Here is a 23,346-nt window from a genome sequence, read left to right as displayed (position 1 = left end):
AACCATGAACAAAAGAGTTGTTATTTGATTAACGGGATCACATCATTAGAAGAATGATGTGATTGACATGACCCATTCCATTAGCTTAGCACCCGATCGTTTAGTATGTTGCTATTGCTTTCTTCATGACTTATACATATTCCTATGACTATGAGATTATGCAACTCCCGTTTGCCGGAGGAACACTTTATGTGCTACCAAACGTCACAACGTAACTGGGTGATTATAAAGGAGCTCTACAGGTGTCTCCAAAGGTACATGTTGGGTTGGTGTATTTCGAGATTAGGATTTGTCACTCCGATTGTCGGAGAGGTATCTCTGGGCCCTCTCGGTAATGCACATCACATAACCCTTGCAAGCATTGCAACTAATGAGTTAGTTGTGAGATGATGTATTACGGAACGAGTAAAGAGACTTGCCGGTAACGAGATTGAACTAGGTATTAAGATACCGACGATCGAATCTCGGGCAAGTAACATACCGATGACAAAGGGAACACTGTATGTTGTTATGCGGTCTGACCGATAAAGATCTTCGTAGAATATGCGGGAGCCAATATGAGCATCCAGGTTCCGCTATTGGTCATTGACCGGAGACATGTCTCGGTCATGTCTACATTGTTCTCGAACACGTAGGGTCCGCATGCTTAAGGTTTCGATGATAGTTATATTATGAGTTTATAAGTTTTGATGTACCGAAAGAGTTCGGAGTCCCGGATAAGATCGGAGACATGACGAGGAGTCTCGAAATGGTCGAGACGTAAAGATCGATACATTGGACGACTATATTCGGACATCGGAAAGGTTCCGAGTGATTCGGGTATTTTCGGAGGTACCGGGGAGTTACAGGAATACGAGGAAGAAGCAATGGGCCTTAATGGGCTTTAGTGGGAAGGACCAGGAGGTGGCGCGCGCCCCTCCCAATCCCAGTTCGAATTGGACAAGGGGTTTGGGGCGCGGCCCCTCTCTCCCTTCCTTCCCCTCTTCCCCCCTTTCCCCCCTTCTCCTAGTTGGACTAGGAAAGGAGGAAACCTACTCCAACTAGGAGTAGGAATCCTACTCCCCTGGCGCGCCCCTCCTAGGGCCGGCCTCCTCCCCCCTTGCTCCTTTATATACGGGGGCAGGGGGCACCTCTAGACACACAAGTTGATCTTCAAGATCGTTCTCTTAGCCGTGTGCGGTACCCCCTCCACCATAGTCCTCGATAATATTGTAGTGGTGCTTAGGCGAAGCCCTGCGACAGTAGAACATCAAGATCGTCACCACGCCGTCATGCTGATGGAACTCTTCCCCGACACTTTGCTGGATCGGAGTCCGGGGATCATCATCGAGCTGAACGTGTGCTAGAACTCGGAGGTGTCGTAGTTTCGGTGCTTGATCGGTCGGGTCGTGAAGACGTACGACTACATCAACCGTGTTGTCATAACGCTTCCGCTGTCGGCCTACGAGGGTACGTAGATTACACTCTCCCCTCTCGTTGCTATGCATCACCATGATCTTGCGTGTGCGTAGGAAAATTTTGAAATTACTACGTTCCCCAACACTTATCAAAGACTACGCTTCTGGTAACCTCCATCTTGCAGCAGAAGAAGAGAGTAGATGGTAAGTTCACCAAGTAGCATCGCATAGCATAATCCTAACCGACAATCCTCCCCTCGTCGCCCTGTGAGAGAGTGATCATCGGTTGTATCTGGCACTTGGAAGGGTGTGTTTTATTAAGTATCCGGTTCTAGTTGTCATAAGGTCAAGGTACAACTCCAAGTCGTCCTATTACCGAAGATCACGACTATTCAAATAGATTAACTTCCCTGCAGGGGTGCACCACATAACCCAACACGCTCGATCCCATTTGGCCGGACACACTTTCCTGGGTCATGCCCGGCCTCGGAAGATCAACACGTCGCAGCCCTACCTAGGCACAACAGAGAGGTCAGCACGCCGGTCTAAATCCTATGGCGCAGGGGTCTGGGCCCATCGCCCATTGCACACCTGCACGTTGCGTACGCGGCCGATGAGCAGACCTAGCAACCTCCATTACAAAGAAAGTTGCGTTACGCGGTCCAACCCGGCGCGCGCCGCTCAGTCGCCGACGTCACGAAGGCTTCGACTGATACAACGACGTCGAGTGCCCATAACTGTCCCCACATAGATGGTTAGTGCGTATAGGCCAGTAGCTAGACTCAGATCAAATACCAAGATCTCATTAAGCGTGTTATTCTGAAATAACCACGGACGCCGACCAGGGCCAGGCTCACCTCTCTCCTAGGTGGTCTCAACCTTCCCTGTCGCTCCGCCACAATGTAATAGTCGGGGGCCTTCGGAAACTCAGGCCCACCTCTACCGGGATGGAGCCACCTGCCCCTTCAGCCCCCAACATCGGAATCACTCGCGGGTACTCCTACGAGCCGACCCGACTTTAATCACCACAAGTATCATTTATTATGCATAAGTATATACCCGTGGCCACCTCCCAAGTGATAACGGCCCGGTGGTATAGCATGGAAGACAGACAAGAATGTAGGGCCACTGATGGTAAACTAGCATCCTATACTAAGCATTTAGGATTGCAGGTAAGGTATCAACAGATGGAGCAACAATGACAGGCTATGCATCGGAATAGGATTAACGGAAAGCAGTAACATGCTACACTATTCTAATGTAAGCAGTAGAGAGAAGAGTAGGCGATATCTGGTGATCAAAGGGGGGGCTTGCCTGGTTGCTCTGGCAAGAGAGAGGGGTCGTCAACTCCGTAGTCGTACTGGGTAGCAGCGACGTCGGTCTCGGTGTCTAGCGAGAGAAGAGGGGGAAGAAACAATAAATATAATGCAAACAAATGCATGGCGATGCATGACATGGCAAGTAGCGGTGCTAGGGGTGCCCTAACGCAGTATGAGGTGATACCGGTGAAGGGGGGAAACATACGGGAAAATATCCCCGGTGTTTCGCGTTTTCGGACAGAGGAGCCGGAGGGGAAAAGTTGCGTGTTCGCTATGTTAGGGATGCGTGGCGGACGAACAGGCTGTGTATCCAGTTTCGTCTCGTCGTTCTGAGCAACTTTCATGTACAAAGTTTTCCCATCCGAGTTACAGATTATTTTCTATGATTTTAAAAGATTGAAATCGTTTTTAGGATTTTATTTAATTATTTAAATCAACATTATTCAAAATAGTAAATGATGACATCAGCATGACATCATGCTGACGTCAGCAGTCAATTGTGCAGTTGACTGGGTCAACTGCGGGTGGGGGCCCACATGTCATTGGTAGTTTAATTAATGGTTAGGTTAATCTAATCAGGTTTAATTAGTTTAATTAAGTAGGATTAATTAACTTAATTAATTCATTAATTAATTTATTAATTTATTTATTAATTTATTTATTAATTATTTTTTTAGATTCATTTTTTCTTTCTTCTTTTTTTTAATTCGTTCTGGGGTGGGGCCCCCCTGTCATAGGCCCTGGGGTCCATACAGGCGCGGGCGTCGGCCACAGGCGCTGGGCGCACGCCCAGGCTACCAGGGGGCGCCGGCCACGGCGGGGTGCCGGAGCAGCACGGCGAGAGGGCGGGCACGCGCGGCGCAAGGCGCGCGCGGCCAAGGACGCAGGCGCGAGCGGGAGGGGCCGCGGTGGTGCGTGGCGCGGTGACTGGAGCAGGCGACTGAAGGCGGGCGTCGGGCAGGGGCCGGCCGACGCGTGTGGTACAACGTCGGCGGCCTCCGGCAGCAGTAGAGGCTGCAGCGGCAGTGCAGGGCAGCTGCGGGAGGTAGGGACGAGGCGGGGCGCGGGCGTCGGCGCGCGGCGCGCGCGGCCTCGAAGCCAACAGGGGAGGGGCGCACGACGAGGACGACCACGGCGAGGCGCGGGGCGAGCGCCGACGTGAGGGCACGGGAGGAGGACCAGGGTCCTCACCGGACTTGTAGGGAAAATGGCAGCGGTTGTCGTGGCGGAGAACGGGGACGACTTCCCGGCGATGAGAGGGTTGAGGAAGCGAGGAGGCAGGCCGGCGTGGTGGCCGGCGATGGCGGCGTCGTGGTGGTGGCGACGGGCGTCGAGGTCGAGCGGCGGGCGTCGGCGGGTCGTTCCCTCGATCCAGATGGGTGATGGAGGAGGCGAACGTGTCGGGGAGGAAGCGGGGCGACGGGGGGGCATGCGTCGGGGGCGATGGGCGATGGGGACGAGGCGAGGTCGCCTCAATCCCGATCCAGACGGGTGAGAGAAGGGAATCGTGGGGGGGAAGTGGGGAGTGGGATCGGGCTAGGGTTTCGGTGAGGGGGATAAGGGGAGTGGGGTGGGCCGGCGTCGGTGGGCCGGCGTCAGTTGGACCAGGGGGCTTTTCTTTGTTTTTCTTTTGCTTTCTGTTTTTATATTTCTTTTCCTGTTTTATTTCATTCTTCAATCTATTTTAGTTTTGTAAAATATTTTAGTAGTACCTAATTTAGTTTTACTAATTATACCACTGACACAAAAAGTTTAACCTCAAATAAAATGGTTTAATATTTTATAATTAATAAAAGGCATTTATCTAATTGTTTTTGCTACTGTTTTATTTAGTTTAGTTCATTTAAATTTTTTATAAAGACTTGGTTTACCCACCAATAGTACTTATGAATTATTTGGCACTTCGTGAACATTTCAGTTTTAATATTTGAAAACCTTTACTGTTTGACTTGATTTTGAATTTGAATTTGAATCGGTTTCGAACCAACGTGAGTTTAGCAATAGTAATCGTGGTGACGTGGCATCATTAACAGAGGTTTATTGTAGCTTGATTACCCGGGCGTCACACGATGTTGGACTTGCAAGTGGGACAACTATGAAACTATGAGCCCTGTTGCGAGTGATGGGTCGATTTACAACCGGGATTAAACAAATTACATGCCCGGTTGCAGTCAATAACGGACCTACAGGTGGGTTAAAAACAAAACAACCAAAGTTGCGAGTCAAGGGGTGGGCTTGCAATTGGAATAGATCAAACTATGAACCTAGTTGCGAGTCAAGGATGTACTTGCAAATGGGACAACTACACAAAACTATGATATGAGTTGTGAGTCAAGGGTGGACCTACAACTGGGACAACTACAGGAAACTACGATACGAGTTGTGAGTCAAGTGTGGAGTTGCAATTGGGATAACTACAAACTACGAGCCTAGATGCAAGTTAAGGGTGAACTTGCAACTAAGTAAAAAGGGTCAGACCCCAGTTGAGTGTCGATGGTGGACTTGCAACTAGGACAAAAGAAAGGTCGAGGCTAGTCACGAGTCAAGGGCGGACTTACAACTAAGACAAAGGGCAGGGACTGGTTTGCGTTTGAGAGTGGACTCGCAGCTAGGCTAAAAAAGGTTCTGGACCAGTTGTGCGTCGACGGTGGACTTGAAACTGGGACAAAAGGTCCAGGCTAGTTGCATGTCTAGGGGAGGCTTGCAACTGGGACACAAAAAGGGCCAAGGACGAGTTGTATGTCGAGGGTGAACTTGCAACTGGCACAAAAAAGAGCCCGTGGCAGTTGTATGTTGGGGGTGAACTTGTGACTATGACAGAAAGGCATGCAAAATACAATCGAGGGAGAAACACTTGTAGTTACTTCTCTACTAGCGGACATGCAGGACATGCAACTAGCTGACAAGCCTACGGACCCCATTGTAGTCACATTGGGAGTCATTTGCAGTCAGGTTACAACATTTATAGTTGCAAGTCTAGTGGTGCACATGCAACTAGAAAACGAACCCTCGTACCAGCCAAGTTCACGTTGGGACAATGCAGTTGAAGTCGAGTTGCAACCCTTGCAGTTACATGTCTATTGGTGAACATGAACTGGCCGACAACCCCCTACATAATCGGCCCAGTTACAGTCACATAAAAGCCCATGTTGTTGCAGTTGAGTTGCAATCCTTGCAGTTGCATATTTAGTGGTGAATGTTTAAATTGGTCGACACCCCTCTATCGACCCAGTTACAATCATATTGAAAATAATGAAGTTACAAATCAAATTGCAACACTTGTAATTGTAAGCCAACATGCAACTGCAATCCAGAGTGAATTTACTTTTGCAGAAAACATTTGCTCTAGTGCGTGTACCTCATCAATAAAAAAGGAAAAGGCTCTGTTTCAACCGGCTGATACCACGTGACGCGTAAGCCGGCTGCAGCGATCGACACGCGTCCCATGGGCTGGGCCCCACGCACCGCTAGCTCTCTCCGTTATCCCCACGCAGCGAAACACAGAGCCACTCATTTCCTCTTCTCCCCTATCCTTCGTCTTCCTCCACGATTTTTCCTCTCTCCTTTGCCCTCCCCTTCCCCAAGTCCGGGCTTCGGGGCAAACGCCGGCAAGTCGAGGGCCGCCACTGTTTGCAAGCTTCTACTTCCCCATCCATGTGCATCGCTAGGAGGAACACCACTTTTCTGCAGCTGCTGCTCCTACCCGCTGTTGCAAACCAAAAGGATGGCCACTGCCCATCGCTCACCCGCAGTTGCTTCATGGGACAACGATGGTCGGTGGAGGTGCTGCAATTGGGTGTCGCTGTTACGCCGCGCGACGACGCAAATGCTGCAAGGGGCAACCAGAGATGCAGCCACAAAGCTCGCCGGCGGCTCGCGGAGCTTTGATGCTGCTCTGGGCGCTACAATGGAGCAAGGGGCAACCATCATGGCAGCTCTCGCCGGCGGCTCGCGGAGCTGTGTTGCGGCACCAGTGCTGCAATGGAGCGCTTTTCGAAGACTCCCGGCGCTGCAATGGCGCTCGACAGCGGCTCCCGGCGCTGCGACGGAGCTTCCAGCGCTGCAATGGCGCTCGACAGTGGCTCCCGGCGCTGCGACGGAACTTCTGACGCTGCAACGGAGCGCTCAGCCAAAGCTTGTCGGCGGCTCGTGGAGCTTTGATGTAGCTCTGAACGCTGCAATGGAGCAACGGGCAACCACTGAAGCAGCGCTCGCCGGTGTCTCGCAGAGCTGCGATGCGACACCAGGTGCTGCAATGGAGCACTCGACAGCGGCTCTCAGCGCTGCGACGGAGCTTCCGACGTTGCAATGGAGCACTCGCCGAGGCTTTGAAAGCTACGATGCAACACTTGCTGCTAAAATGGAGCAGTCGCGCAACGGCGTCCAATGCTGCGATGAAGTGCTAGGCGGTGGTTTCCCGGTGTTCCGATGAAGCACTTTGCCGGCGGCGGCCACGAGCGACGGCGGCCCGTTACAGCACACATGAGATGCGATGAGTGTTTCTTTGCAGCACCACCGGAGAGTGATGGCTAATGGCGTCGGGGGCAAGCTGGGGCCGATTGCCGATGTGAGGGGTGCGATGCCTGAGATGGTGATGCGTGTGTTGCTCAGTGCAGCAAGCGATGTGGGATCTGGAAGGACCAAGCGACGGCTGTGATAGGCGCACCTAACGGCCGTGGAGGCGGCTTAAGTTCCCCTCTAATCAACCGGATGACGCCTAGCAGCGCCCATTAAAAAAATGAATACCACGCTGAGGGAGGCCTCTTCCTCGCTCGATCCCGACCGATCCCCGCGCAGTGGGGGCCACGCCTCTCCATGACGCAAGGGCCGACGTCACTCCTCCCGGTCTGGGCGCGGACGACTGCGCGAAGGCCCAGTAGTCGACGCCAGTCCCACGCCACCACCGCAGAGGCCATGGATGGAGAAGACGCGCACCACAGGCCCTCTTCCTCCTCCTCGTCCGGCGGCCCCTTTCTCTCCGGCCTCTGCGCCGCCGCGCTCCGCCGCAAGCCCATCTCCGCGCGCGCCTCTGCCGCCGCCTCCGGCGAGGGCCTCGTGCGGCAGCTCGGCGTCCTCGAGCTCGTGCTCCTCGGGATCGGCGCGTCCATCGGTGCCGGCATCTTCGTCATCACCGGAACCGTCGCCCGCGACGCCGGCCCAGGTTATTAAGCCCCTTACGCCTCTGTTCCTCATTCCAATCAATAGTAGGCACTGCACACTACTACTCGGTCAACAGACTGCAGTTTGCAATTGTGGCAGCAGCTTGTTGGTTTGGCTCAAATGTTGCCAAAATTGGCAAGAGCCAATTGGTAGCCTTTTATTTTATACTTGACAACCATTGGCATCAGATTAATTAGCCTCATAATTCATAACAATAGCGAGCTCAAATATTCTGATCCATATTGTCCAATAATGAATCTGAATACCTAGTTTTTCTACCATCGAATAGGTTGATTTCCTCAGTAGCGTTTGGTTGTTATCATCACTTTGATATTATCAGCTGCTACTCTAAAGTTTGTTTCCTTGTTTATTTCTGCTCAAATAACATGTTTGCTTCTAACAGGTGTTACAATCAGTTTTGCTCTCGCTGGAGCTGCGTGTGTGCTCAATGCATTGTGCTATGCTGAACTGGCATCTCGTTTTCCTGCCGTGGTCGGGGGAGCATACTTGTACACATATGCAGCGTTTAATGAACTCACGGCCTTCTTGGTTTTCACCCAGTTGATGCTTGATTACCATATTGGGGCTGCAAGCATTGCTCGTAGCCTAGCAAGCTATTTTATCCAATTCTTGGAGCTGATTCCTTCTGTGAAAGGCAATGTTCCGAGTTGGATTGGGCATGGAGAAGAGTTTTTTGGTGGTGTCGTTTCAGTTAACATATTGGCTCCAATCCTTCTTGTCATCCTGACTGTGATCCTATGCCGCGGTGTCAAAGAATCATCTGCAGTGAATACCTTTATGACTACATTGAAGGTAAGACTGCTTCTAAACTAAGATATGTTTGTTTCATCAATCACAAGTAACATTTGAAAGTTAAATTGGCTAGGTCAAATATCGTTGTAGAACAATTTTGTGATGTTCTGTGATATTGCGATTTGTGCTTGCACAAAGCGATATTTTCCATGATTTATAACTTGCAACACAGTACGAGTTTCGTGAGCAACTTTTCATGATTTGCTCAAATGATTATTAACTATGTCTGTGGTTTCGTCTGCCGTGTTGGATTTGATGTGGGGATGCAGATAATCATCGTCATAGTCGTTGTATTTGCTGGTGTGTTTGAGGTGGATGTATCAAACTGGTCACCATTTATGCCGAATGGTTTCAAAGCTGTTGTAACCGGATCTACAGTAGTCTTCTTTGCATATGTTGGATTCGATGCAGTTGCTAATTCTGCCGAGGAAGCTAAAAACCCACAGGTAATTTTACTCTTATTTCCATACTATCACCTTAAGTTTTTTTTGTCATCATAATTCATTTGCCTTTTAGAACCTGGAAATGTTCTCCCATTTTCATTAAATGTTCTCCCTTTGTCATCCTAGTTCATTGGCTTCTTAGAATTTAGAAACGTTCTCCAATTTTCAATTAATATCTTCCCTTTTGTCATCATAATATGTTCTAACTTTTCTTTTCACTATCATGCAAACCAATATGTCCAGCGGGACTTGCCTATTGGCATCCTAGGAAGCCTTCTGGCATGTGTCATCCTATATGTTGCTGTATGCTTGGTGATTACTGGAATGTTGCCATATACATTACTGGGTGAAGATGCTCCCTTGGCTGAGGCTTTTTCTGCAAAGGGGCTGAAATTTGTAACTGTTTTGATCAGCATTGGAGCTGTTGCTGGTCTTACTACAACACTTCTTGTTGGTCTGTATGTTCAGGTAACCTGACGACATTATTATCTATCACTGACGGACTAATAATTTCTTCTGAATCATATTATTCCACTTTACTAACATCACCTCCTTTTGATCCATAACAGTCACGTTTGTATCTTGGACTTGGAAGGGATGGCCTACTACCTTCAATATTTTCTAAAGTTCATCCAACACTGCATACTCCTCTGCACTCTCAGATCTGGGTTGGTTGTGTTGCAGCAGTCTTAGCTGGCCTCTTTAATGTGCATGCACTCTCTCATATTCTCTCAGTTGGCACACTGGTATTGAAGCTTCAGAATACTATTTGCAATTGTAACACAAGATTTGGCTGTTCATAAGTGACATTTAACTGCTTTTTTTTGGAACCAGACAGGCTACTCGGTTGTATCAGCTTGTGTGATCACACTTCGATGGAGCGACAAAGCAACTAATTCTCGCTCCCTTGGAAAATTTTCAATCTGGCAGGAGGGTGTTTTTTGTCTTGTCATAGTGGCTCTCTGTGGTTTCATAGCAGGAATATCCTACCGGTTTAGCTATTCTATTGCCTTCATCATCATAGCTTTTCTGATAGCTACAGTCGGCAGTTTTTCTCTGCTGTTCCGACAGGTAAGTGCATTTTCTTTCAATTTGTAGTACGTACCAAATAAGAGATCATTATATCATCCCTAAAAATCTCAGATGTACCAAATTGTCCATGGTTTCACAATCATTTGCATCTTCGTTAGCTATTACATGAATCAGAGTCTGACGCGTCATGCACTCCATCCGAATTCCATATTAATATGGATCGGAGGGAGTAGCAAAATTGGCATCCATGGATGTCAGATCCCGCTATTAATCGGGTGGTTCTTCTAACATTGTATGACATCCATTTCCAGGTGTATGTTCCTGTGGACCCACCTCGCTTTTCTTGTCCTGGAGTTCCTATGGTTCCAATTGTCTCTGTTTTCTTCAATATGTTTTTGTTTGCTCAGGTAAGCAGGATTTTACTTGTAGCTGTATTTACCAGAATTTATAGTTGATGATTTCATTACAAAAATGTGCTGTAGTAGTTCGCCCTGTTTACTGACTGCCATCATAGGACTAATGGTTTGGTAATGGCACTTTGTTTGCAGCTACATGAAGAAGCTTGGTACAGATTTGTCATCCTTAGTCTCATCGCGGTGGGGGTATATGCTGGATATGGTCAGTACAACGCTGTTCCGTCTACTTCGGACCACTCGTCTGTTGCGTATCATGGAGTGCCTTCGGAAGCCCCATGATCTATTGCAAGCCTCCAAGTTTATCTGAAAATCCATGTACCATTGGATCGTCAGGGGAGGCCATGGCCGTAAGCCTACCTGTATTGCTCGAAGCCGTATGTGTAGTATGTTCTCCATAGTTCCATATGTACATCTGTATGATATTTTGGAGGTCAGCCACCATATCATTTACCAATGAAATGACAGCGAAAGTTTTGTTGAGCAGGATACACACACACAGACACACCAAAGATTCACTTGGAAAGGCTTTGAAAGTCACGATTGAAAGCTTTATGTACTTGTAGTATTACAGTTCATAACTTCATACATGTACTTAATTCATCTGAAAAAAAACTTAGTTCGTAAGTGTTGTTACTTAATTTTTTGTTGCAATGATTTTGGAGCCGTTTCATGACGTCCCTTTGACAGGAACATGATTTTGAGTTTCTTACATCTGATGTTGGGCTGGGCTCTGCTCGCTGTAAAAGAACAGAGGGCGACTCAATGCCTGCCACGGCTCAGCCTCCACGTATATTTATCAACAAAAGAGACTGTTTATACAAATACAATGAGACAAATAATATGGAACTGTCGATCGGTAGCCGAAGGACGGTAGGACTCTTAACACGCGCCGGCAATCTGAATTGGGAATAGAATGGACCTGAAGACGAGCGAAATTCTTGAAAAAGAGCTGTGGGTAAGCCCTTCGTGAAATATATCTGCAAGCTGTGAAGATGGTGGGACGTGTAATACTGGAACATTATCAAGTGTCACCTTCTCTCGAACAAAATGAATATGAAGCTCGATATGCTTAGTCCGGCGATGCTAAACTGGATTGGCTGATAAGTAGGCGGCACGGACATTGTCCCGGCAGACAATAGTAGCACTCAAAATCGGTTGTCAAAGATCCTGTAACAGTTGACGAACCCAACATGATTCTGGAACAACCGCACCAATCGCCCTATACTCTGCCTCCGCACTAGAGTGGGAACCGTTTTCTGTAGGCGGGAGGATCAGGAGACCATGTTATCAACGAGATACATGCAAAACCCTGAGCTGGAGTGTATGGTGTTTGGGCACCCAGCCCAATCGGCATCCCAACAGGTAGTGAGAGAATAAGAAGTGCAGTGTAATGATAGACCATGATGGAGAGTTCCATTCAGATAAAGGAAGGATGTGTTTGATGATGAGAGAAAATTGGGATTCATGAGGATCATGCATGTGAAGACAGACTTGTGCGACAAAGCAATGTCATCGCGAGTCAGAGTAGCATATTCAAGAGCACCCGCTATGCTACGATAAAATGAAGGATCACCGATCGAAGAAGATAGTTTACCTTTGGTGTCAATGAGTGTAGAAACAAGATGCCAGCCACACATGCCGGAAGATGTCATGAATACATTGGCGTTGCGAAAGATGGAGGCCACTAGTTGTACAAGTGACTAAAATGCCAAGAAAGTGATGTAGAGGGCTAAGGACCTAAGGTCCTTCATGGAAAATTCAGTGGCCATGGCGCGAGTGATGGTAGCAACAGTGGACGAAGAGGAAGCACTGAGAATGATGCCATCGACATAAAGTAGAAGATAAGCCATGGAGGCACCTTGTTGAAAAATGGATAGAGAGGCATCATATTTTGATTCAAGAAACCCGATGGAGCGAGCAAAGGTGGCAAAGCACTGAAACAAAGTGGTGTGGCGATGTTCTTGGCGGTTGTGTTTGAAGAGATAGGCAAGGCTCAAAGGAGAAAGCACCCCAATTGATGGGAGAAGGCAACATTTTAGTTCTCATTCCGCGAGTGTGGTTCCGTTTGGGTGTGTCTACATCAAAACCATGTGTGTGACGACTATGAGCCGGACGATTGGTGTATTGCAGAAACGTTCTCGGCAAATGGGGGCATTGACATAGGGTTCGTTTTTGGTGGTGTCTTTTTGGGCATCGAGTCTTGATTCCGGGGTGAAACCCCCAGACATGGCCTTATTCGTTGTACCAAGCAATGGTGGATCTCTATATGTTTCCTCGTTGAAGGCATTGTCTGGAGATTAATCGGACTTTCTCCAAGGTGAAACCCCCTGACTTGACTTTGATGGTTGATCAGGCAATGACGACGCTTGTGCACTGTTCCCTTTTTGGATGCCTCACTCTTTTTTAGAGCAAAAGAGGGTTTCCCCTCCGATTTCCATTAGAGAAACCAGGTTGAAGCCAACGAGTAGTCAAGTTGTCTGATACAAATTCTAACACAATAAAAGACGCAAATCAGGAGAGAGCCTAGCCAGATGGGCAAACTCACCCTGTGAGACCCTACAGACCAGAACCACTACGGCAACATCACAAGAGTTTATTACACTCAATCCAAAAGGAAGAAGGCTGAGAAACACATAGAAACAGGAGACAAGCTTTGAAGTTCTGCTCCCCGAAGCTTCACATTTGCAACCTTGGAACTCCGAAGCGCCATCCTTGTGAAGCTTTGTAGATTTCACTTGCCACATGTTCGATGAGCCTTGCCCCCAACATCAGTGATCTTTCCCCTGGGTCCTTTTTCCGCAAAATAGCCCAGTCAGTAATCCAGCTGCACATTCTTTTAACAATCCCAATCGGGTCATTTATATATTTTCTGCCAAACACAATATCATTTCCACTATTCCAGATCACCCAAAGAAGAGCAGAGGTACCAGTCAAGACCATTTTCTTGTCATTTTTGTTGAATTTGTTCAACCAGTTTTCCAAATAGTCATCCATATCTTCTGGAATGTTTTTAAAATCAAAAGTACACCCTACCAGACTCCAAACAAGTCTAGCAACAAAGTAAGAAAAGAACATGTGATCAATATTTTCTTCTTTCCCACAGAACACATAGTGTTTGTCTCCTTTCCATCCCCTTTTCGGCAGGTTATCTCTGGTTAGAATACTTTTTTTATTCAAGAGCCAAAGGAAAAATTTAATTTTTGCAGGCACCTTAACTTTCCACAGAAATTTATGTGGAAAGCCAACATCAGATTTAACAAGATGTAGATATAGGGATTTCACAGAGAATATTCTGTTAGCAATCAACATCCACATGGGTTTGTCCCTCCCTCCATGCATTGTAATTTCCTCACATCTCCTCTTTAAGCTATCCCAGAGATTTCCATATCCCCCACAAATTGTTCTTCTGAAAGACATAGCCCCCAACCTCTATCTATCACCCCTCTGACAATAATTTCTCTATCATTACTAATGGAATATAATGAGGGGTAAGCCTCCTTTAGGGGTTTATCATCCACCCACCAGTCTTCCCAGAATCTTGTATTTCTCCCATCACCTAGCATTTTCTTGATGTGAGGGAAAACCACACCCCTAATTTTTAGCAGGCTAGCCCAGAATTGAGAGTCTCCTATTCTCTTTTTGGCTCCAGAAAGGCATTTGTCTTGGAGATATTTGAATTTAATAATATCTTGCCAAAGCCCTTCCTCAGCCTCCAGTTTCCAAATCCATTTAGCAAGCAGAGCAATATTAAAATTCTCAAGCTTTATTATCCCCAACCCACCTTGTTGTTTTGGCAGGTAGCAAGTTTTCCAATTAACTAGGTGATATTTCTTTTTTATCTTCTTCAGCTTGCCACACTAATCTAGCTCTATAGAAGTCAATTTTTTCCTAACTCCAGCAGGGAGCAGGTAAAAAGACATCATATAAATGGGAATATTTGTTAGATATGGTTGCACCAGTGTGACTCTACCAGCAATATTGAGCAATCTGCCCTGCCAGCAAGCACATCTCTTTTCATTTTTTTCATTCACATTTCCCCACATTTTATTACTGATCCTTTTGTTGTGGACTGGTAAACCAAAATATTTCAAAGGCATTTCCCCAAGGGCACATGTGAAGATCTCTTGATATAAATTTCTCTTGCTCTTAGCTTCCCCAAAAAGGTAAATGTCACTTTTATGGAAGTTAATTGTCAATCCTGACATTTGTTCAAAGGCAGTCAAAATGAATTTCAAGTTTCTTGCTAATTCCTCATCATCCTGTATCAGAAATATAGTGTCATCAGCATATTGCAGCATATTAACTCCATTTTCATGAATGTCAGTAAGTACCCCTTTAATATAACCTTCAGTTCTAGCTTTATCCATTATTACGGCCAGGGCATCTACAACTAGATCAAACAGCAAAGGGGATAAAGAATCCCCCTACCTAAGCCCTTTGAAGGTTTTGAAAAAATTTCACACATTATCATTGAATTTCACCCCCACTTGTCCCCCCCTCATGGTGTGCATCACCCAGTCACACCACTTATCAGGGAAGTTCTTCAATTTAAGCATCTTGTGGACAAAACGCCACTTAATTTTGTCATATGTTTTTTCAAAATCAACTTTAAACATCATAGCATTCTACTTTTTTGCATGGATTTGAATTCAGAGCTTCATGTAAAATGACCACTCCCTCCATAATATATCTATCCTTAACAAAGGCAGTTTGGATGGGTGAAATTATTGGGCTGACTACCTTGCTAAGTCTGTTCATTAAAACTTTAGTAATGATTTTGAAACCGATATTTAGGAGACAGATAGGTCAAATTTTTTGAGTCTGTTTAGCATCCATAACTTTAGGAACCAAAGTAATAATTCCATAGTTAAGTCTCGCTAAATCAACCACATCTCTGTGAAAATCATCGAGTATATTTTCTAAGTCATTTTTAACCACTTCCCAGAAGTTCTGATAGAATTCAATAGCAAACCCATCAGGGCCTGGACTTTTGTTTTTTACCATAGAGAAAACAACCTCTTTAATCTCCTCCATAGAGAAGTTTTGGATCAGCTCTTCCTGTGTTTGAGGGGAAATTTCTGCAGCCCCTTGTAGGTTAAGATTAATACTGGAAGTTTCAGCTTGTCCAAACATATTTCTATAGAATGCAGTGATGTATTTCATAAGTTCTTTCCCCCCTTCAATCACTTCCCCATCTTGCTCCAATTTAATAATTCTAATTTTCTCCTTCTCCCATTTACCTTGGCATGATAATATCTAGTATTAGAGTCTCCCTCTTTAATTTCTTTGTCCTCATATCTTTGTAGCCACTTAATTTCTTCCAGTTTGAGTATTTCTTTTAATTCTCTCCTTAGTTCTTTCTGAATGTCTCTTTCCTGAGCATTGATACCTCTAGATTCAACATTTTTGTCCATCACATCCAACATACTTAACAATTCCTTTTTTCTTTTTCCTATACATTGCATTTGCATTTAGAATCCAACCTTTTATTTTCTGTCTAATATTTCTAAGTATCTTTTCCGCGGCACTAGTGTTGCTAATGATGGTGGTTGATAGGGCATTAACCCCGAACGCGCCGCCGATTTGGCCCGATCTTTCACGATGCAACAACCTCGAGCAAATTCCACCGACAAAAACTCCCAATTACGCGAGTGATACACGCAACCTGAAGCTATGGTAACAACAACTGACAAGCAATACCTCGGTTGACAAGGCACCTCCCGTCGGAGTAAAGTAAGCGGCACGTAATCCGTCGTCGCCAACGGACCTCAAGCCAATAGCTAGCAAATCCTCGATCACGAGAATCCTCTCGCCAAAGTGTAATCTTCTTAATAACAGAAAATTTCACAAAGATAAACAAGACGAACATCCAGAGGGCCGCTTCATAGTCGATACACAACGTTGCCTAAACTCTAAAAATAGTCTAATCCCTAAAAATCTCAATAGTAAATAATATATATAACCTAGGATACAAACCGACTCATACTTGGTCGGCCAAAAAAAACAAAAGGCACGCAGGCCATCTTACGTAATTGAATTAACATCCTTCACGTGATTTGTTGCACCGAGGCCGATCTCCTTGGCGCAGCAATGCTAGACCTACGTACTGATTCATACGTAACTAATGTAATGGCTTCGTTAGCTTTTTTTGGTTGGAGGAAATGAGGAGGAGGGGGCCCACCTAGTTGAAATCAGGGGGCGGAGAGGTTATAGATAGGAAATTTACGTAAGAGTTTGTAGGTTTTCTTCGTAGGTGTAGCATTTTTGCTCCTTGGCGTGTACGTTCTGATCTTCTATTTTTCTTTTTCTTTTCCAAACATACACAGTTGGTTGTGCTGGAATTTAGTCTATTTTGGGCAGCCCAATAACTATTTCAGAAATTCCTAATAAATTCTAGAGGCCCACTTAGCCCATTTGTGCAAGGCAAGGAATACTACTAAAGTTTAGTCCCACATTGCTAGTTTAGTGGGAGTTGGACCTCCTTATAAGGGAGGTTCTTTCCCCACTTGTACGAGCATGAGAACAAGAGGGATATCCACGGGCGCTCCTCCTCCGCCGCCCGCCACGCCACGCCTCGCCTCGCCTCGCCTCGCCTCGCCATCGGTTCTATCTCTGAGCTGCTGCTGTCTTCCTCATCCCGGCTTGCGGCGTGCACCGCATGTCGGGACAGTAGGCCTCCGAGACCGCACCTTTTGAGTCATGTACGGGAGAAGGATGATAAGGTTTTTGGGGAGCGCTCTGCGCAACTACTGGCTTCTTCACCACGGACTCCGACGTTGGCTACCTCAGCAACGACATGGCTGGAGAGGATGTCGACCCCAAGTCTAGTGCTTCTGCTCATGTGTTCTTCTTCTTTCTGTCATATGTCCTGCCACAGTTTCTCGTACTAGTACTTGCCCTACATGTGTTAGGTTTTACTCCATATATGCAACATGATCTAGTGTCTGTCCTAGATGTGTTCAGTTCAAGTTCATATATGCAAATGCTATTTACTTTTTCTCCGTCAGGTTGCATGACTTGCTTTATCACGGCTATATTAGTCATACTTTATCTAATATTTCTGTTAATAAAATCATTTGGTAAATTGCTCATATTTCCAACAATCCAAAAACCTTATAATAGGCAATTTACTCCAAGTGGTTTTGCTGCTTCCATGAGACCTCCTATGTTTGAGGGTATCCACTATAAGAGGTGGCGCGTGAGAGCAGTCTTATGGTTTCAAACCATGAGTTGCTACGACGCCACTCTTGGCAAACCTGAAGGAGAGCTTGATGCTCAACAGGCATAAGCTTTTCAGAAAATGGATACTCTGTTTAAGGCTGCTCTCTTGAGTGTTCTTGGTGAGAACATAGTTGATGCTTATGCGTCAATTGATAATGGAAAAGATGTGTGGGATGAACTCGAGGCCAAGTTTGGTGTCTCGGATGCTGGCACTGAGCTGTACATCATGAAGCAATTATATGATTACATGATGACTGAAGAGCGCTCCGTGGTTGAGCAAGCTCATGAGATACAGTCATTTGCTAGAGAACTTGAGCACTTCAGTTGTATGCTACCGGACAAGTTTGTTGCTGGAGGTATCATCACTAAGCTTCCTCCTTCGTGGAGGAACTTTGCTACCTTGCTGAAGCATAAGAGACAGGAGTTTTCCGCCCCGGATCTCATTGGTACTCTTGATGTGGAAGAAAAGGCGAGAGCAAAGGACACACGTGCTCGAGGTATTGAGGGAGGATCTAGTGCCAATCTGGTACAGAAGAAGAACTTCCAGTCTCACAAGTTCAAGAAAAAGGGCAAGTTTGATGGTAAAGCAAAGTTTGATGGGAAGAACAAGGCTGTGCAACACACGAACTTCAAGAAGAAGAATGACAAGAAAGAAAGGTGCTTGTCATGTGTGTGGGGATCCTGATCATTGGGCTCCTAGTTGCCCTAATCGCCATGACAAGCGTCATCCTGGGAAAGGCGGCAAGACCGCTAATGTTTTCATTGGAGACACTGACATGAAGGATGCTGGGTATGGTATATTTTCCACTATTCTTTCAGTATGTCATTCTCCTGATTGGTTGATTGACACGGGTGCTAATGTGCATGTATGCGGTGATATTTCCATGTTTCGTCTTATCAGACCGCAGGGCTTCAACCATGCTGATGGGCAACAGTTCAAGTGCTTCTGTTCGTGGTGTTGGCACGGTCGATCTGAAGTTTACTTCGGGGAAGATCGTGCGGCTGAAGAACGTGCATTATGTCCCCTCCGTCAATAAAAATCTTGTTAGCGGATCTCTTCTGTGTAGAGATGGCTACAAGCTTGTCTTTGAGTCGAATAAATTTGTAATATACAAGTATGGAACCTTTTGGTAAAGGCTATGAGTCAGGAGGTCTGTTTCGTTTATCCTTATTAGATGTTTGCAATAAAGTTGTTAATCATATTTGCAACAATAGTGAATCCAATGTGTGGCATTCACGTCTTTGTCATGTTAACTTTGGTTGCATGTCGCGACTAGCGAAGTTGAACTTAATCCCTAGTTTCACCACTGTCAAGGGATCTAAGTTTCAAGTGTGTGTGCAAGCTAAGCAACCACGTAAGTCTCACACGACTGCAGAAACGAGAAATCTTGCACCACTAGAGCTCATACATTCAGATCTATGTGAAATGAATGGTGTTTTGACAAAAGGTGGAAAGAAATATTTCATGACGTTAATTGACGACTCCACTAGATACTGCCGTGTGTATCTTCTGAAATCTAAGGATGAGGCTTTGAAATTTTTCAAGATCTATAAAGCTGAAGTGGAAAACCAACTTGATCGAAAAATCAAGAGGCTTAGGTCCGACCGTGGTGGAGAATATTTTTTCCAATGAATTTGATGCTTTTTGTGCGGAACATGGTATAATCCATGAGAGGACGCCTCCCTATTCACCTCAGTCAAATGGGGTAGCCGAAAGAAAAAACCGTACTCTAACTGATTTGGTTAACGCCATGTTAGACACATCAGGTCTCTCCAAGGCATGGTGGGGGGAGGCGATATTGACGGCATGTCATGTCCTAAACCGAGTTCCCACAAAGAACAAAGAGATAACTCCATTTGAGGAATGGGAGAAGAAAAGGTTAAAACTCTCTTATCTACGAACATGGGGTTGTTTGGCGAAAGTAATGTTCCAATTCCAAAGAAGTGGAAGCTTGGACCAAAGACTGTGGATTGTGTATTCCTGGGATATGCTTTTCATAGCATTGGCTATAGATTCTTGGTTGTAAAATCTGAGGTACCTGACATGCATGTCGGTACGATCATGGAGTCGAATGATGCGACTTTCTTTGAAGATATCTTTCCCATGTAGGATATGGCTACCTCATCTAATCAGGAGATGCCTAGTTCATCGAATCAGGAACCAGTTACAATTACTGTCGTGGTTCTAAGTCTGATAGTAATGTAGGGGGTAGGTATGGAGAGGCGAGATCTTAGCTATGGAGTAGTTGTAAGCACACGAGGTTTACGAGTTCAGGCCCTTCTCGGAGGAAGTAATAGCCCTACGTCTCGGAGCCCGGAGGCGGTCGACTGGATTATGTGTGTATGAATTACAGGGGTGCGCACCCTCTACACTGAGGAGGGGGTGGCTTATATAGAGTTCGCCAGACCCCTCCGGCCCTCAGTTATGCAGGGTTTTAAGTACATAAAGTGCTATGATGACCATAAAAGCTACTTAATGACCGACCGTTAGCGTGCGGAGTGACTTTAGGTCTCCTGGCCATTGAGTGGTTGGATCTTGGTCGAGTGATTGCTTCTTGGTCGAGTGTCTTCGAGTCTGTCGAGTGGAACACCTCCAAGTCGATTGAAAGGTGATTTCTTCTAGAGATGTCCTTGGGTAGGGCAGTTAGGACAGGTCCATGACCCTACCCTAGGTACATAGCTTCATCATTAGCCCCCGAATGGATCGAGGTTTGAGTGGGGAAGGAGTTGAGAACTTCTCCGACTCATTTTTCATGCCATGAGCATATCTTGTTTCGGATCAATGAACCTGAGTGACGACAGCAACTTCCTTTTCAGTCGCCTTGATCCATTCTTGGTTTTTTGTTGAGTGAGTTTCTTTACTTGAAAAGCTCCGAGTGACGGTGTGGAGGAGATCTTCCGTCTGACAAGCTGTTCTGCTACCCGCGGATTTCGCGGGATTCGAATTTTGGGAAGCGCGCGGGACGGGGGAGGCCGCAGTAATCAGATGGGATAGGGCGGAGCCGCCTCGATCTCCGCGCCACCTTTTTCGCCACGTATCGCGTGCGCGACTGTTGCGGGATTTGACAGGATCGTTCGGGCCTACCAGCCAGCCACTCGGAAGTAACCTCGTATAAGGCGTCGGACTGGGGTTTCTTGAACAATGCGTTCTCATTTCCTCTCCTCCTCTTCAGGCTTCTTCGTCGCGCTCGTTCTCGCCCCAGCGCCGCTGCTCCATACGTGTCCCGCCGGCGACGATGGGGAAGGAGAAGACGGTGGCTCTGGAGCGGGCGAAGAAGGCGACGGCAAAGGCGAAGGGGAAGGCGATCAGTCGGGGTGGATCTTCCTCACGAGTCGGCCTGCCGAAGGGCTGGATCCAGGGTGACCGGATCCGCTCGACAATCCGCCAAGAAGACCTCGACGACCTAGCCGACGGAGGACTGATCCCCAATGGATCGGCGCGGCTTCCGGGGAAGGAATCCGAGCCGCAACCTCGGGAGGGTGAGCACGTTCTCCTTGCCACCCACGTCGACCGTGGGTTTTCCTTGCCTCCTCACCCCTTCTTTCGGGGATTTCTGAATTTCTTTGGGGCACAACTCCACCACTTCACTCCCAACACAATCGTGTATCTCGCTGCTTTCGTGTCTTTGTGCGAGAATTTCTTGGGTTGTCGGCCTCACTGGGGTCTTTTCAAGCACATTTTCACCTATCGTTCTCAGACGGTGAAAAAGGCCAATCCGAGTGATGAGAGAACACAAGTGATTCAGATGTGCGGGGGTCTTGGTGTTCAGATGAGAGGGAAAAGTTCCTTTCTGGCCATGATTCTTCCCGACTTGGTCCACGGATAGCAGTCGACCTGGTTTTACTGCAAAGACCAGCCGACGCCAGGGCAGTCGACTGGCCTCCCTCCTTTTACCATGGACCGAGTGAGGAAACCCTCCTCTTTGAAGGTGATCCCGGAGGAGAAGGCGCAAGTTAGGGTGCTGGTCGAACGAGTGGTCCAGCTTATCCGTGACGGGGTCACTGGTATGGATCTCTTGGAGGTTTTCCTTTGGCGGCGCATCCAGCCTCTTCAAGCTCGAGACCAGCCGATGTGGATGTATTCGGGTCTTGACGACACCACTCGGATTCACCCGGAGGAGGTCGATGACGACACACTGGAGGGGTGGCTGTCGGGCATCACCAGAAACAAGGACAACCCCAGGGGAGCCAGGAGAGTTCCTCCATTCGACCAGTCCCATGAACCAGAAAAGGTCAGATTCTGAGATTTTGATTATAATCTGAATTCACTCGCGCAACTGTCTATACTGCGTCGACTGACTTTATTCTTCCTGCTTTCTTTCAGACCCTTATCGAAATGTACTCAGTGCCCAACGGAGAGCAAGAGCAAGACCCGGAAGGAGAGGCGAGCTGCAGTGACAGTGGCGAATGGCATTCCGACGGAGAAGAGGACGAAGAAAGCGACGACTCAAGTGACGAAGAAGAAGTCGAGTCGCCTCCTCGCAGGGAGAGGCGATCCAAGCTTGACCAAGAACGACCGAGCGCCCGTGAAAAGGCGATTGCTCAGACTGGTCAGTCTTCAAAGCGTCCTCGGACATCTTCACCGACCCCAACTGAAAAAGTGTCAAAGCATCTCAAAGTTGCAGAGTAGAAGCCTCGGAAGGTGTTGCCGAAGATTAAGATTGACATCCCCGTCGCTTCTGCGTGAGTGTCTCCCTTTGTATTCACTCGACGCTCTGTGCTGTTTATTTTTTCTTGATTTAACCAGACGAACTTTGGAACTGGCAGCGCTGCTACTTCCGGGACCTCAGCTTACAGAGATGAGGATGAGGTAATGGAGGATGCAGTCACTTCCAATGTAACGCCCCGAGACCGATGTGCCAGGTGTCGTCCAGTTATTCGCTGTTGTTGCCTTGTCATTGCTTGCGTGTCATGCATTGCATATCATGTCATCATGTGCATTTCATTTGCATACGTGTTCGTCTCTTGCATCCGAGCATTTTCCCCGTTGTCCATTTTGCATTCCGGCGCTCCGTTCTCCTCTGGTGGTCATTTCTACCTTTCTTTCATGTGTGGGGATTAAACATTTCCGGATTGGACCGAGACTTGCCAAGCGGCCTTGGTTTACTACCGATAGACCGCCTGTCAAGTTACGTACCATTTGGACTTTGTTTGATACTCCAACGGTTAACCGAGGGACCGAGAAGACCTCGTGTGTGTTGCAGCCCAACACCCTTCCAAAGTGGCCCAAAACCCACCTAAACCTCCTCCATCATCTCGGTCGTTTGATCACGATCGCGTGGCCGAAAACCGCACCTCATTTGGACTCTCCTAGCTCTCTCCACCTATAAATATGTGGCTCTCCCCGATTTTTCGCGCAGTCCAAACCCTAGATCCAACTCCCTCATCGTCGTCGGACACTTCTCCACCGCGCCGGACAATGTCCGCCGCCGCCACCTCACCCGGACCAATCCGGAGCTGCCACATCGTCACAGCCGCCTCCCTCCTCCAATCCCGCTGCGCCACGTCAGCCTCGCCCGCGCCCACTTCGCCGCGGCCCGCGGAG

At 47.2% G+C, this 23,346-nt stretch overlaps 1 protein-coding gene across 1 annotated transcript; it reads left to right on the top strand.

Moving 5' to 3' along the window:
• Window positions 1–7,502: 7,502 nt before the first annotated feature.
• LOC119317326 (cationic amino acid transporter 9, chloroplastic-like) lies at window positions 7,503–11,213 on the top strand. Its single transcript, XM_037591760.1, has 8 exons — window positions 7,503–7,877; window positions 8,280–8,689; window positions 8,959–9,135; window positions 9,376–9,600; window positions 9,702–9,878; window positions 9,967–10,203; window positions 10,476–10,571; window positions 10,713–11,213. Exons 1-8 carry the CDS (start codon window positions 7,532–7,534, stop codon window positions 10,857–10,859), a joined length of 1,815 nt encoding a protein of 604 aa, XP_037447657.1. The 5' UTR covers window positions 7,503–7,531; the 3' UTR covers window positions 10,860–11,213.
• The last annotated feature ends 12,133 nt before the right edge of the window (window positions 11,214–23,346 follow it).

This window comes from Triticum dicoccoides, chromosome 6A (genome assembly GCF_002162155.2).
Source record: "Triticum dicoccoides isolate Atlit2015 ecotype Zavitan chromosome 6A, WEW_v2.0, whole genome shotgun sequence".
Lineage (NCBI taxonomy): Eukaryota > Viridiplantae > Streptophyta > Magnoliopsida > Poales > Poaceae > Triticum > Triticum dicoccoides.
This window is presented reverse-complemented; position numbering and strand designations above follow the sequence as displayed.